The sequence below is a fragment of the Mustela nigripes genome, chromosome 1 (genome assembly GCF_022355385.1).
Source record: "Mustela nigripes isolate SB6536 chromosome 1, MUSNIG.SB6536, whole genome shotgun sequence".
In the NCBI taxonomy this organism is placed as follows: Eukaryota; Metazoa; Chordata; class Mammalia; order Carnivora; family Mustelidae; genus Mustela; species Mustela nigripes.
In genome coordinates this window covers 103,787,187-103,800,175 of record NC_081557.1, presented here as the reverse complement: position 1 = coordinate 103,800,175, position 12,989 = coordinate 103,787,187, and the positions used below count along the sequence as shown (strand labels likewise).

The following is a 12,989-nucleotide window of genomic DNA, read 5'->3' as shown; positions in this document are numbered from 1 at the left end:
GGGGGGGGGGGGGGGGGGGGGGGGGAAGGCAGGAAGGGGGCAGCTGAAGGAATGCTGAATAACTTCTGTGCATCATGTATGGCTGGTTTTTTCCTTCCTTTGTAAAGACGTGTCCTAAGTTTAGCTATAATCAATCCAGATTTAAATCGAGTGAACTGTGTCTTGGGAAAGGAACAGTTTTATTGCTGCTAAAGCCCTGGAAGTAACTGCCAGCAAAGCAGGAAGGATTACGTAAATGCATTAGGAAGCACCGCCGTCATCCATTCCAAGTGTCACCTTGAGACAAACAGTGACGCTGGCTGGCGCAGTGCCATGCCATGGACGGGGCTTGTGCACCCGGCGGCTGCAGCTGCCGAGGATGCTAACGGGGGTCTATCTGGTCGACCGCTGAGCAGTCAACAGGTGCTGTTAGCGAGGAGAAGGGGTTGGGGTGCAGGAAGGCAGAGGGGGACAGGCAGGAGGGCGCGTGCTGAGGGTCTCCAGGTCAGCCCCCCATGAGGCACCTTCTACCCATCACCGCACTTCACCGTCCCCCCCACCCTGTTAAGGTGAATGGGAAATGGGACACTGGGCTTCGGAGCTCTTCCCCCTTTGGCCCCAGCTTCTGGCACATCTAGGAGAACGGGGGCATGGCTGTCTCCGAAAACCAAAGGAAGAAGAGCTCCCTGGTGCCGCAGGACGTCTGGGGCGGGAACAGGTGCAGCCTTCTCCCCGGGATAGCCCAGAGCCCCGAGACAGCATGCCTCTCCCGGAGATGTAGCTAAGCCTCAAGGTGCCCTCAGCAAACCAGGGAGAGGCACGTCCTCCTGCCTTGTCTGGAAGCAGGACTCTTCACATCACGTAAGTGCTTTACTGACCAGCACTGGTTCCCCCCCCCCCCCCCCCCAGTTCCCTGCCCACTGGGAAGAGATGTACGACGCCGTCCATTCTAGCTTCAGGTACCGACGTGATCGCTTTGGCTGTGGCCCGGGCTGACTCCCTGGCATCCAGCAGCCCTGTGTCTCTGGGGACTGAAACCACCAAGGCACTCAATATAGAACTTGGCATAAAACGTGCTTCTGAGCAGATGCAAACAGCTGCAGACGTGACTGTGGGCGTTCTGCAGGGGACACTGAGCTCTCCGTCAAAGGGGACGCATGAGGCGGCGCCCGGAGCAGGACGCCGGGCAGCAGGCGGAGTGGTGAGCAAACGTCGGGGCCTCCCAGGATGGGGGCTTGGCTTGAGCCTCTGGAGGGAGATCCAGGGAGAGGGCTTTGCTTTCCATTCCTGCTTCGGTCTCCAGACAGGAACAGGACAGGGCAGCAAGGAAGTCCCCAATGTGATTCAAGGGCCCTGGAATTTCATCTATTTTCCCTTATTTCACCCTGGTGTACATAATGTTACAATTCTTCTTTTGCTGTCCTTTTGAATTTGAGTCTTGTCTTTCCATGGATCTTCGACATCAGTTTTCCAGGCTGGGCACTGACAATCTGTTCAAAGGGCCGAGAAGGGGCCACTGTCCTCAGAGGCTTTCCCTGGACATATTAGTCCAATGTGGGGCCCGGCACAGGGCAGTGGGAGAGGCCCTCTTTTTGTAGCCCTGGCCTCAAACACAGGTCCTTCGCTGGAGATCCTTGTGCTGTGATGAGTTCTGGGGTCTGAACACTGGGGACGTGTCAAGCAGGAGAGAGCATTCAGTCTCCAACCCACGGAGGCTCCAGTGTGGCAGGACAGGATGGATAGTCAGCCTGGTCTGGATGATCCCAGCCGCCCAGGCTAGAGTCTGAATCCAGGCTTTCTCCTGCCTCTGCACGCTTCTGACTGTGGTCTGAGGATCTGAAGGCGGGCAGGGGGTTGTGGGGGCAAAGAACAGCTTCCATGAACCATGCTGGGGTCTCCCCACTGGAGGACCACTCGCTGTCCCAAGGACCAGGTTTCCCAAGTCTGTGACAGACCGTGACCTGCCATTTTCAAGATGTTGCCAGTGACGTACCCCCAAGCCTGTGCGCCCCGAGCACACACACTCATTTATTGGGTTCCGCAGGAGAAGTACGCCAGGTTCTGGCTGACCACCTAGAGCCTACTTTCTTCTTTGGCATCAAACAACACAATGCATTTCTCCATCGCCCCCAAACGGAAGGAGCCCACGTCTGTGCACGATCTGCATCTGAAGAAGACATGGAGACAAGCACCTTTTTGCCCTTGCCAGACTGTGGCCTTAGCCATGAAAACCGGTCGCAAGCCCACGCCGAGAGCTGAACGGATTGATAACAAAAATCTGTCTTTAGAGGGAACCCGTGCTGGGGCCCTAACGACCGTTTTGACGGGACAGATACAGCCGGATAGGCACACCTCCCTCGCGGTGTCAAGTCTCGCTTCACCACACTTGCAGATACTTGTAGATGCCGCCCTTTTCACAAAGTGGAGGGGTGTGGCAACACGAGTTGTACAAATCAGCATTTGTCCCCTTTGTCGCATTTTGATAAATCTCACAATATTTCAGACTCTTCCATTATTATGGTATCTGTTACAGTGATCTGTGACCAGCGATTGGGGCTCACGCAAAGCTCAGGTGGCGGGTAAGCATTTTCAGTTCTAAAGCCTTTTTTAACCAAGCTGTGAACATTGTTTCTTCCGACGGAATGCGATTGCACACGACACCACGGCGTAAAAACAACTTTTCTACACACCAGGAAACCACAGCGTTCCTCTGACCTGCTCCCTTGCAGTATCTGCTTTCTTCCCGTGGGCCCCCCGGGCTGGAACCGAGCACAAAGTGTCTCCGATGTGTGCCTGCGGGAGGACCCACGAGCTTGGCACACGGCATGGGCGCCAGTCAAACTATTTCAAGGTTTTTGGTGAATACAAAAATTCTCTGCGAAACAAAATAATGTCCTCCTTCTGAATGTAGGAAAGCACTGTTTTTTTGGTTTTGTTTTTTATTTTTTTCTCTCTACGCAGGTTTGATTTGCTGCTTGTTTTGCTTAACAGGGAGATGATCCCCTTGGGTCAGCGCCTGGGGGTCAAGTTGATTGGCGGCTTTCGCCGTGCTGGTCTTCCAACCGTCGCCACTCGGCTGCGTGTGTCCCCAGCCTTTGCTTGATCTCCCGGACTCCCCTGGGTCTCCAATTAGACTTCCCCAAGTTCTTAGAGCCAGGAAGCATTTTCTAACAACCAGACCAAGACTTCACAGTGCTCAAATTCTTTATAAACTCTTTTAGCAGCCACACACCACCAATATATTACCATACACACACACACACACACACACACACACACACACACACACAGCATGTGCTGAAGGCGTGGGAAGTCTGTGTGCTTGAAGTAGGGCTATATATGCATGTATATATACCTATTACATGTATATAAGTTATACATATGTTATATATAAAAACAAATTTAAAATATAAAAAATACATATTTTATATATAAAAAATATATATGTAACTTTTTAAGACCATGCTTTTGTCATTCTAGTTCACTTTCCCTAGCACTCAAGTCGACTATGTCATTTTAATCTTCTAGGGCTCAAGTCAAAAGCCATGTTCAGCCTCCATCTCCTCTGATCGCCTGCTACAGGCTCACCACACTTTCTCTGCCTTCTGCCATAGCCCTTACTTCAAAGACCTTGCTTTGCCCCTTTCTTTTATTTAGGCGTTTCTCTTCCATTAAAATATAAGGTTCATGGAAGCAGAGAGTTAATCACCGTTTGATTCCTCCTCTCCTAGGGCTTAGCCCGAACGGAGGTCATTTAAGTCCTGCTCTCCTAAAACCATCTGGTTTCAACCTGGTCTCCTAAAACCATTTGGTTTCAACCAAATCCTGCTGAAAGACGTACGGCATCTCTGAGGACAGAGCATGTGTGCCATTTCAGGATGTCTGGAATAACCAAGGCCAGTAAAAACAACTGAAGTCCCTACTTCACCAGACAGGTGTTTTCTGTCTGGTAAAGTAGGGACTTCACCAGATTTTCCTTAAATCAGAAGACTTCCGAGACTCTGAATGGATACCCATAAACTTAAAGTCAAGGTCAGAGAGCGTTGCGGACACTGGTAGCCCTACTCCTCAGTCCAGTTTTCTGCTGCACTATCTGAAGGAATCAGACTGCTGCTGGTGCAGGACAGAGAAACTAGCCTTGGAGAACCGGCTCTACCAAGGAGGAACCATGACGCGTGGCAATGACTGGCTCTGAGACCCACAGAATCTAGAAGCGGTGCCCCCGGGAGAAGAGGGCGTCAGGAAGGCTCGCTTTCAGATAACGTGGCTCGACGCGCCCTCTGCCCCATGGGGAGAAGGGCTACAATGTGTTACGGAACACACTAAAAATAAGCCTTTGATTCTACAACCCTAGATTTATGAGGCTTTGGGAGAGGGTGGGCGGGAAGGGGAATAGATGAGTAATTGTAGTATTTTATACCAAGTAACTAGGGTTTCTCAGCCCCTTTCAAGGTTCATAAATTCCCCAGGAGGAGTCTGTTCATTTTTACGGACATTACACCTCATTGTGATTTTCAGACTCCCTCTTCCATAAATCAGCCCATAATTGTGAAAACTGTTTCCACACCTCAACCCCCATTTGGAAGCACAAATAAATCTGGAGAGAGCAATGACTTTATAACTTTTAATGAGAAAATATCAGGATATCTTAAACTTAAAATCATGAATTTCACGACTCCGTTTGCTGGTTTAGTTTCTCAAGAACGGACATATTTACCACGTGTATTTATAGTGATTAACCTATGTCACCAGGTTCCCAATCAGACAACAGTGAATTTTCGGGGTTTAAAAACGTAAATAGAAAGGTACTGAGCACCTTTTGTGTGCCTGGTTCTCTGTGAGATGCTGTCATATGTGCAACTCTCAGTGACTTCTGGTAACAAACTCTCATGGGAGACACAACTGTCCCCAACTGATAGATGTGGGGACTGACAGGCAGAGAACTTAACCGACCTGCCTAAGGTCGCTGGACACAGAGTAGGCATTTGACAAACACGTGCAACAAAGGGGGTAAGTGCACGGCCGTCTGCAAGGTGCTGAATGAGGCAAGACGGCCGCTGATACCATCAGACGGCAATTCTCTGAACTCTAAGAACTGTGACCTGGTAGGACGTGTGAAGTCCATCAATGCAACAAGAAACAGGAAAACAAGCTAGGAGGGGAATCAGAATCAAGCGGGTCTTGAAACATCTTTCTCTCACGGAAGAGACCGAGTCTCGGAGCTTCAAACACCGCTGAGCTCCCCAAGGCCTGGCCTGGGCAGCGAACAAACCCCAGTCCGTGGCACGACTCTCTCCTTTGCAGCTACCATCAGACATTCTGATTTTCTTTTAGTGTATAAATTGGCAATAACGGTACTTTCCTGCCAAGAAATGTATAAAGATTGAATGAGTTAAGGGGCGCTTGGGTCATGCAGTTAGTTCAACGTCCCATTCTTGGTTTCAGCTCAGGTCTTGATCTCAGGATCGTGGGATCGAGCCCCACGTCAGGCTCCACGCTCAGTGTGGCGTCTTCTTGAGATTCTCTCTCTCTTTCTCTCCCTCTACCCCTTCTTCTCATGTTCTCTCTCTCTCTCTAAAATAAATACAATCTTAACCATGAGAGACTATGGACTCTGAAAAACAATCTGAGGGTTTTGAAGGGGCAGGAGGGGTGGGAGATTGGGGGAACCAGGTGGTGGGTATTAGAGAGGGCACGGATTGCATGGAGCACTGGGTGTGGTGCAAAAATAATGAATACTGTTATGCTGAAAATAAATTTTAAAAAATCTAAAAATTGAATGAGTGAAGGGTGTCTGAAGCACAGATCCAAACCCTAGCCCTCGGCAGGTGTCCCCCACAACACTGTCACAATGAATAAAAGAGATAAATGAGTAGGGTTAAGCCCAGGATGCCCCAAACAGCTCCGATGCTGCAGTCGGGGTCACTAAGGGAAGGAGCATCACGTTCACCTCGACCCCCCCATGTCAGAAGGCATGCGTGTTCAGTTTAATTCCCTGGGGCTTAACATGGTCCTTTGTAAGTCAAGAGTCAATGGGCTGGTTTTCCCAGCACTGGTGGTTCTGAAAGGAGTGTGTGCTGTAGGAAGGGTGTGCGCTTTCCCTGCATCCACAGGGGCACAGGACAAAAGGATGCTTCCCAGAAAAAGTGGATAAGGGACCCAGGAGGCAAAGACATCCATCATTAGCCAGAGTGACCATTGGGCGAAAGGCACACACGTCACCCCAGACACCAAAGTTACCTACTATTCTCCACCATTAAATGTTTTCCAGTCAATTGTGCTCTCATGGGAGGGGGGTAATGGGCAATAAAAGGGGGTCAGGATACCCACAAAGGCGGACAACCTCATCATGTAGGAGGAAAGCGAGGCGCCAGGAGGCAAAGGACCCAAATCCTTGTCCCCGCACGAAGACTTCCTTCAAAGCTTTTACGTGAGCCCGCACAGATACACACAATGTGATCAACAAAAATGCGTCTTTCCTTAACGCTTTCTGGCGAACGGAGTGGGGAATCCAGATCCTTTCAAGTCCTATGGGTCATCAACAGGGGCTGAACTCTTAAAAAAAAAAAAAAAAGTGTTTTTCAAAGGAAACATCTAACAAGCCAGAAAAGTTTCTGGGTCAACAGTATCCTAGAAAAGTTTAGTACTTGCCGATCGATTATTTTGTAAACTTGTAAGGAGTGGACTGATTTTACGGATCCTTAAACCTGGCAATATTTGGATACTCCGTAGGAGGCTCTTCAGATTAGCGATGATTATCTGACCGCCCTCCAGGGAAGAAAGCAGAAGAGTTCACAGAAATATCTTGGTTCTGTGCCGTTTTACCTAAGTAACAGTAGTAGCTGTAACGTGCCGAGGGCCCGTGTTAGTGTCTCTTGTTCATCCCAGCACAGCTTTGCAAAGTGGTTGTAACTAGAGCCGTCCAGCAAAGGGCAGAACGCGGCCGCCCACGGGCTACCAGTAACTCCCCGAGGCCACAGTTCTTTCGGATGTGAGTTAGAATTTTATCACAAGTGTACTTGACGACAGAGTCCACGCTTTTCCTGCTGCTGCAGCCGTTCTCCTGCTCCCATTCCATCAAATTTGTGGAAGACAATTTTCGTCCAGATAAGGACGGCTTTTACTTGGGGCCTACGACATGGTTCAGCAGGTTCAAGGAAACCGACCCTCTTTCAACCTCAGAAATTAGAAAAATAAATCTGTTTTGATTTAACGTCCCCTGTACCTCGTTTAATTGACACAGAGATAGTTACAGGGGATGTTATCTCCAGACTGACTCAACGGATTCATCACTAGTGTCAGCCAAAGGCCCCCGGCAGGTTGCTACCAGATAGCAAATAGGCCAAGTGAAGGCATTGGTGTCGTGATGGCTTCAGCCCGTTCTAGACTACGTTCACGTCTTAATATGCTATGAAATTATTTCCCTCATTCGAAATCATATTTGAAAGAACAAAACTTGATTGTCCTAGTTCGTAGACAAGGGCATGACAAAGAAGTGGCAATAAATGACAAACTTAAAAATTAGAAGTATTTTGACCTGGGAGAATTCAGAACCAAGTCAAACATTTTGATCTTAAATGTATGTATGTCACTGAACCCTCAGATTCTAGGCTAGCTGCTCACCCACAGATCGTCTTCAAATTAAGAAGTCAAGTGGCTTAGATCGTAGAGAAAAATAATGCCATGTGAGAAATCACAGAATTGGTATCAGAGCCTCTCAAACGGGTTACTAACCGTCCCAGGGTTAGAACCCCCAACCACTTAGAGTCTGTAAAAATCACATATTTCAGGGACACTTGGGGGGCTCAGCTGGTTAAGCGTCTGTCTTCGGCTGGGGTCACAATCCTGGAGTCCCAGGATCGAGCCCCATTTTGTGCTCCCTGCTCAGTGGAGAGACTGTTTTTCCCTCTCCTTCTGCCCCTGCTTGTGTTCCCTTGCGCGCTGTCTCTCTCTGTCAAGTAAATAGACAAAATCCTTTAAAAAATAACATATTTCAAACTCTATCACTTACAATCGATTTAATATCAATATGTTTATTCCACTTAATGTAGAAATGCTGATTTTTTTTTTTAAAAGAAGAGTGCACATGAATTCTGTCACATGCATTAAAAAATAGCAACCCTTTGGGGAAGCATTTACTTGTGGTAAGTAAAACTGTCGTTCAAAACTATTAGGTTGGGGGACGCCTGGGTGGCTCAGTGGGTCCTGGGATCGAGTCCCACATTGGGCTCCTTGCTCGGCAGGGAGCCTGCTTCTCCCTCTGCCTCTGCCTGCCATTCTGTCTGCCTGTGCTCACTCTCTCCCACTCTCTCTCTGATAAATAAATAAAATCTTTAAAAAAAAAAACAACTATTAGGTTGGAATGCTCCAAAAATTGTATCCATAGTTGAAGACCAACACTGATGCTGTGAAAATAGGCTTCTCCCTTGTTCTAATTTGTTGGATTTTTTCCCTATGACACAAAATGTTTGGGGAAAGTCAAGTTCTTCTGGAATAAGTTAAAAAAAAAAAACCAAAAAACCAAAACAAAACCCAACAGATCTCATTTACATTGTCAATGACCATACACGGCATCTCATTCCAATTTTAGTATATGTGCTGCCGAAGCGAGCACCATACATGGCATCTCAATGAGCTCTCCACTCTAATAGAGTGTAAGACTGATCATTTTTAAGTGAAAGATATCTAAAATCCATTATGAAGTTGAATAAAGTTGTGCTGCCCCTAAATTCAAAGGATTGTGGCTGTAAAGAAATCACAGTGTGGTTTCGTTTAGGCCACCATGGTCTTGCGATGATTATAGTTTGCAGAAGATCCATGTAACTTTTTACCTAATTATGTACAAATGTTTTTTATTATTAGCAGAGTCATCAGAAAAAGTAAATGCAACTTGAACTTGTTTTTTTTTTTTTTTTTAACTTTTTGGCAGCTTTCAGTGAAAGTATGAGGTTGAAATTATTGGTAAAAACTGAGTTGTGGAACTACAGTTATGGACAAATTTTGATAATCCTTGTCGTCTCTTTCTCCATATCCCTTAAGACACAGAACATGGGAAACATGGGCTTGTAGTGTTGTCTTCAGTCCAGAAGCTGCAATACACAAGTCTGGGCTTCTCTTTTATTTGCGAATTTTTGAAAAGTCGACTTTAGGTGCTGAAGTTCTGGCTCCAATATGTGGCGAGGTTATTGTCCCTTTTCTCTTCCTCTTTTCCCCAAACTTCATTGACCTCTTGCTCTCCATGTACAACTCTCTTCCTAGAAAGACCTTGAATCTCCCTGTCACCAAATCTGCTTTCAAACAAACACTAAAATCGAAGCATACACATTAATTCTAAATAGGTACTATCCCTACCTCGTTACAAACATTCCACACCCAGGGTGTTTGTGTTTTATTTTAGCGTTTATAAGACTCTGTGTTTGTACATTCACATTGGAGGGTCATCTTAGAATCCTCTCTTTGATATCACAAAAAATGTCCCTTTGATCCATCTGGACAAATCAGAGGAATGGATATTCAACAGCTATCCATAACCAATACTTGCTTTTTACAGCATTAAAGAATTATCATACTGACAAGAGGAAATTTTTTCAGGATCCTACAAAGTTCACTCTTTTATTAGCCATCCAACAGACCTCCCTTATCTGTAACTATGTTTCTGTCCCCACTCTGCATTCACTGCTTCCTTCCTTATACAACAGATCAGAAACCATGAGTTTGTACTTCTTGAGTTTGAAAAGCTGACAGCGACAGCTGAGACGTTAAACCAGACTTGTCCTCGTGTGTGAGACAGGCATGCAGGTGGTGTGGTGGGCGCAGAATGATAAACAATGAAGTCAGCACGTTTATACAAGCGCAGGGACCGTGGACACTGGCCAGGGCTTCCAGAAACAGTACAGACCCGCCTTAGGGCCATTCTAAACAAGAGATTAAGAAATGGAACCCAAGCCAACCGGGGAAAGAAGTGTTGACTCCGTCAGGACTACACGGAACGTCACCTTGAGAGTTCTTGCGAGGTTCTGTCAGGACCAGAGGCGTTCTTAATAAGCTACAGTCCTCAGTCTTATGGGGCGGGTTCTTGCAAACTTTGGATAAATGCTCCTGCTGGATTAATATCTTTAATTCCACACACATTCACGGAGGCTGTGCTGAGAGCCCGAGATACAGATGAACAATGTCGAACACCATGCCCTCAGCGTTGGCTGCCACTCAGGATGGGTCTCAGTCTCCCATGGGCCGTAAAACAGCACCGACTGCTCAGCCCACCCCCAGAGGCCGGGAGTCAGTGTGGCTGGGACCAGACGCGCGGGCTTCCTGCCGTTCCCCAGCTGACTTACTACTCGGACCTGGAGGTCCTAGGATCTCACACTGCCTTACAGAAGACACCAGACACAGTTAACTGCAGTAGTAGGCATAGGAAGGCCGTAACGTCCCCAGGACTCCAGACTCTGAGGTGGCGGGCTTCAGAGGGAGAGGATGAGGGACAAGGAAGGCTTTGCCAGCACAGCGATGCAAATATATTCTGGAATCCTCAGTAGCCAGAGCTAGCTGATGCTTCTTGCACAAGTACTATGTGCAGGGGCTCTCGACGGCCCTGCTAATGACCACCGGAGGTAGATGTAATCACACACGTTGCCTGGAGAAATGGAGGCACAGGAAGACCAGCGACTTGCTGGACCGTCACAATACCTATAAACGGCAGAGTTTATAGGACACTCTGCCTCCAACTCAACATAAGTTCTGGGGGAAAGAAAGTAATGGATTTAGGTGATTTTTTAATTTAAAAAATCCAAATGATAGGTACCAAGCAGAATTGCTCCTCAGGTAGCTATCGTACGGAAGCTAAGAAAGAGTCAGAGTTTTTCATTTCTTTGTCCATTACCATCTCTTCCTGTTTTTTTCGGGGTTTTCAAAACACTGTGAATCTTTTACTTTCCTTCAAGTTGATGTAAGTGAGACCTAAAGACAGCAACACTACAGAAAAGCAATTTCTTATCTGAGTTGAATCCAGCCTGAGACCCGGGGAGACTCTGAGAGCTCCGGCGATCTGCCTACGGCATATCTCCAGGATGTCAAGGACGCCAGGGACTCCCTGTCCACCCCTTCACTGTGTGTTTTAAGTAGATAAAGTAGATAAAGTTCCAGACCTGAGCCATAAGCTGCAGGCCCAGGCAGGATCTAACTAATCAGTCATTCCAGGACAAATGCTCTAACAGCTCATGCTTACTGACACAAGCATTTTCTACCAGAGCAGGCCAAGTTCATGGTTCTTCAAAGCGCCCCTGACATTATAAACTGTAGGAAACAAGCTCTATGTTAGCAAAATACCTTCACATCTGTGGTGAAAACGAGCCTTATGAGACTTTTAGTGAAAATTTCAATGATAAATTTTAGCAAATAAAGCAAGAATGAAAAGGGTTAGAAACTATAGTTTTATTCAATAAAAGTCATTACAAGATATTTCACTATTAATTTAAACATGCAAAGAAACACCCTCATCTCAGATCCTATTGCTCAGACGTATGAGTAAGATACTAATTTTTTGTGACTTTCAGTATTATTGTTTTAACTCAAGATGTTTTCTTGTGAGTGTTCCTCTCTCCTCCCCTCATGATGTTTGTCTGAAACTTCCAGTGGAACGCATGCCCAGACCACCCCCTCCAAGTCACCCCATGCCTTCCTTGAGTCTTCTCTGGGACATGTACGTCCTACGAAGCCTCCAGAGCACCAAGCACACAGTAGACCTTCATAAAATCATTCAAGAATATAGACACTGAATGGGAAAACGTGAAAGCTTCCAAAGAGCTCTGACCACTGCTTTCCCAGGAGCCTATCTTACCATCATCGAGTCCTGAGCTAAATCAACATTCACATCTGTTGGAGAGGCCCAGCGGACCACCACATACATGGGCACTGGCCCTAGGGGTGAGAGACCATGATGCTCATCTTCTCTCTACTGCCCACAGGCCACACAGCTTGTACCAACACACTTCCTTCCAGTGACAGCGAGGCTAATAATATCTTACTTGCCAAGATGCAAGAAGCTGGTCCAGACGATTTTACAAAGTTTCTTCTAGCTCTTTTTTAATCCAGTACAAACAAAACAGTTTTTGATAAACCCAGAACCTCATCTGAAGGTGCTGTCGGAGAGATAAGGAACAAGACTGGCAGTAATCCTCTGATTTTAGTGAGTTACATATATTGCGAGTTTAGTCCTCACTGAGAGTTACTATCAGTGGTCTTGTGTGCTCAGGAAGAACTGCCAGGGGTCTGTCTCTTACCTTTTGACTTCCTGTCGTGGTAGGATCTGCCCCGATAATGGGGGGTGTCCAAATAGAGATTCTCAAGGTCTTCCTGCCATGACTCTGGATTGAAGTGTTTGAGTAGGTCTTCCACAGTATCAAACTCTGCGACTGTCTTGTCCAGGGCGTCCGCCGTGAGGGTGGGGTCCGTTACTGATGGAGAGTGATAGGATACCCCCTAAGGGTGACATACAGCTCAGTGTACTCAGAGAAGGTCCATCGCTACGAAATACAATAGTCATACAAGTGTACGGAAGGAACATAAACAGGCTTCTGATCGTGAGACATTCTACGCATAGATATCATGCTCAAGCTACTATAGTTCTGCCATGTTCTTATAATAAGAGCAATTAATTAGAAAAGATAGTCATTCACATTTTTGCAAATCAAAACCAGGCAGATCACAAAACCTCCAGTACATCTGAAATATAATCATTAAAGAAGATATCGACTCAGTGGCAATATCTAAATTACATCATCCCATGTCCTGGTTCGAGCTCCCAAAGCATCCATATCTGCATTCACAAATAAGCATTAGAATCTAAATTGTGAACTGCTTCCATAATCCACTCTCTCCCGCCATGTTCAGTCTCCGTGTTTCCTCTTCACGGGTCACCTCACATCACAGGGGTCATGTGAGTAGGGCTCGAATCTCCTCTGGAGAGAATCCAATAAAATCTGGCACGTTCACCAGCTTATTTACTGGGCATC

General features: G+C 46.8%; 1 protein-coding gene across 2 annotated transcripts in view; it reads right to left on the bottom strand.

Annotated features, from left to right (window-relative positions):
* Positions 1–12,989, bottom strand: part of PDGFD (platelet derived growth factor D) — a 220,710-nt gene that overhangs the window by 13,668 nt on the left and 194,053 nt on the right. For both annotated transcript variants that reach the window (XM_059418455.1, XM_059418459.1), the window contains exon 5: positions 12,258–12,456. In XM_059418455.1, coding sequence (XP_059274438.1) covers positions 12,258–12,456 — 199 coding nt within the window. The remainder of the gene's footprint in view (positions 1–12,257; positions 12,457–12,989) is intronic.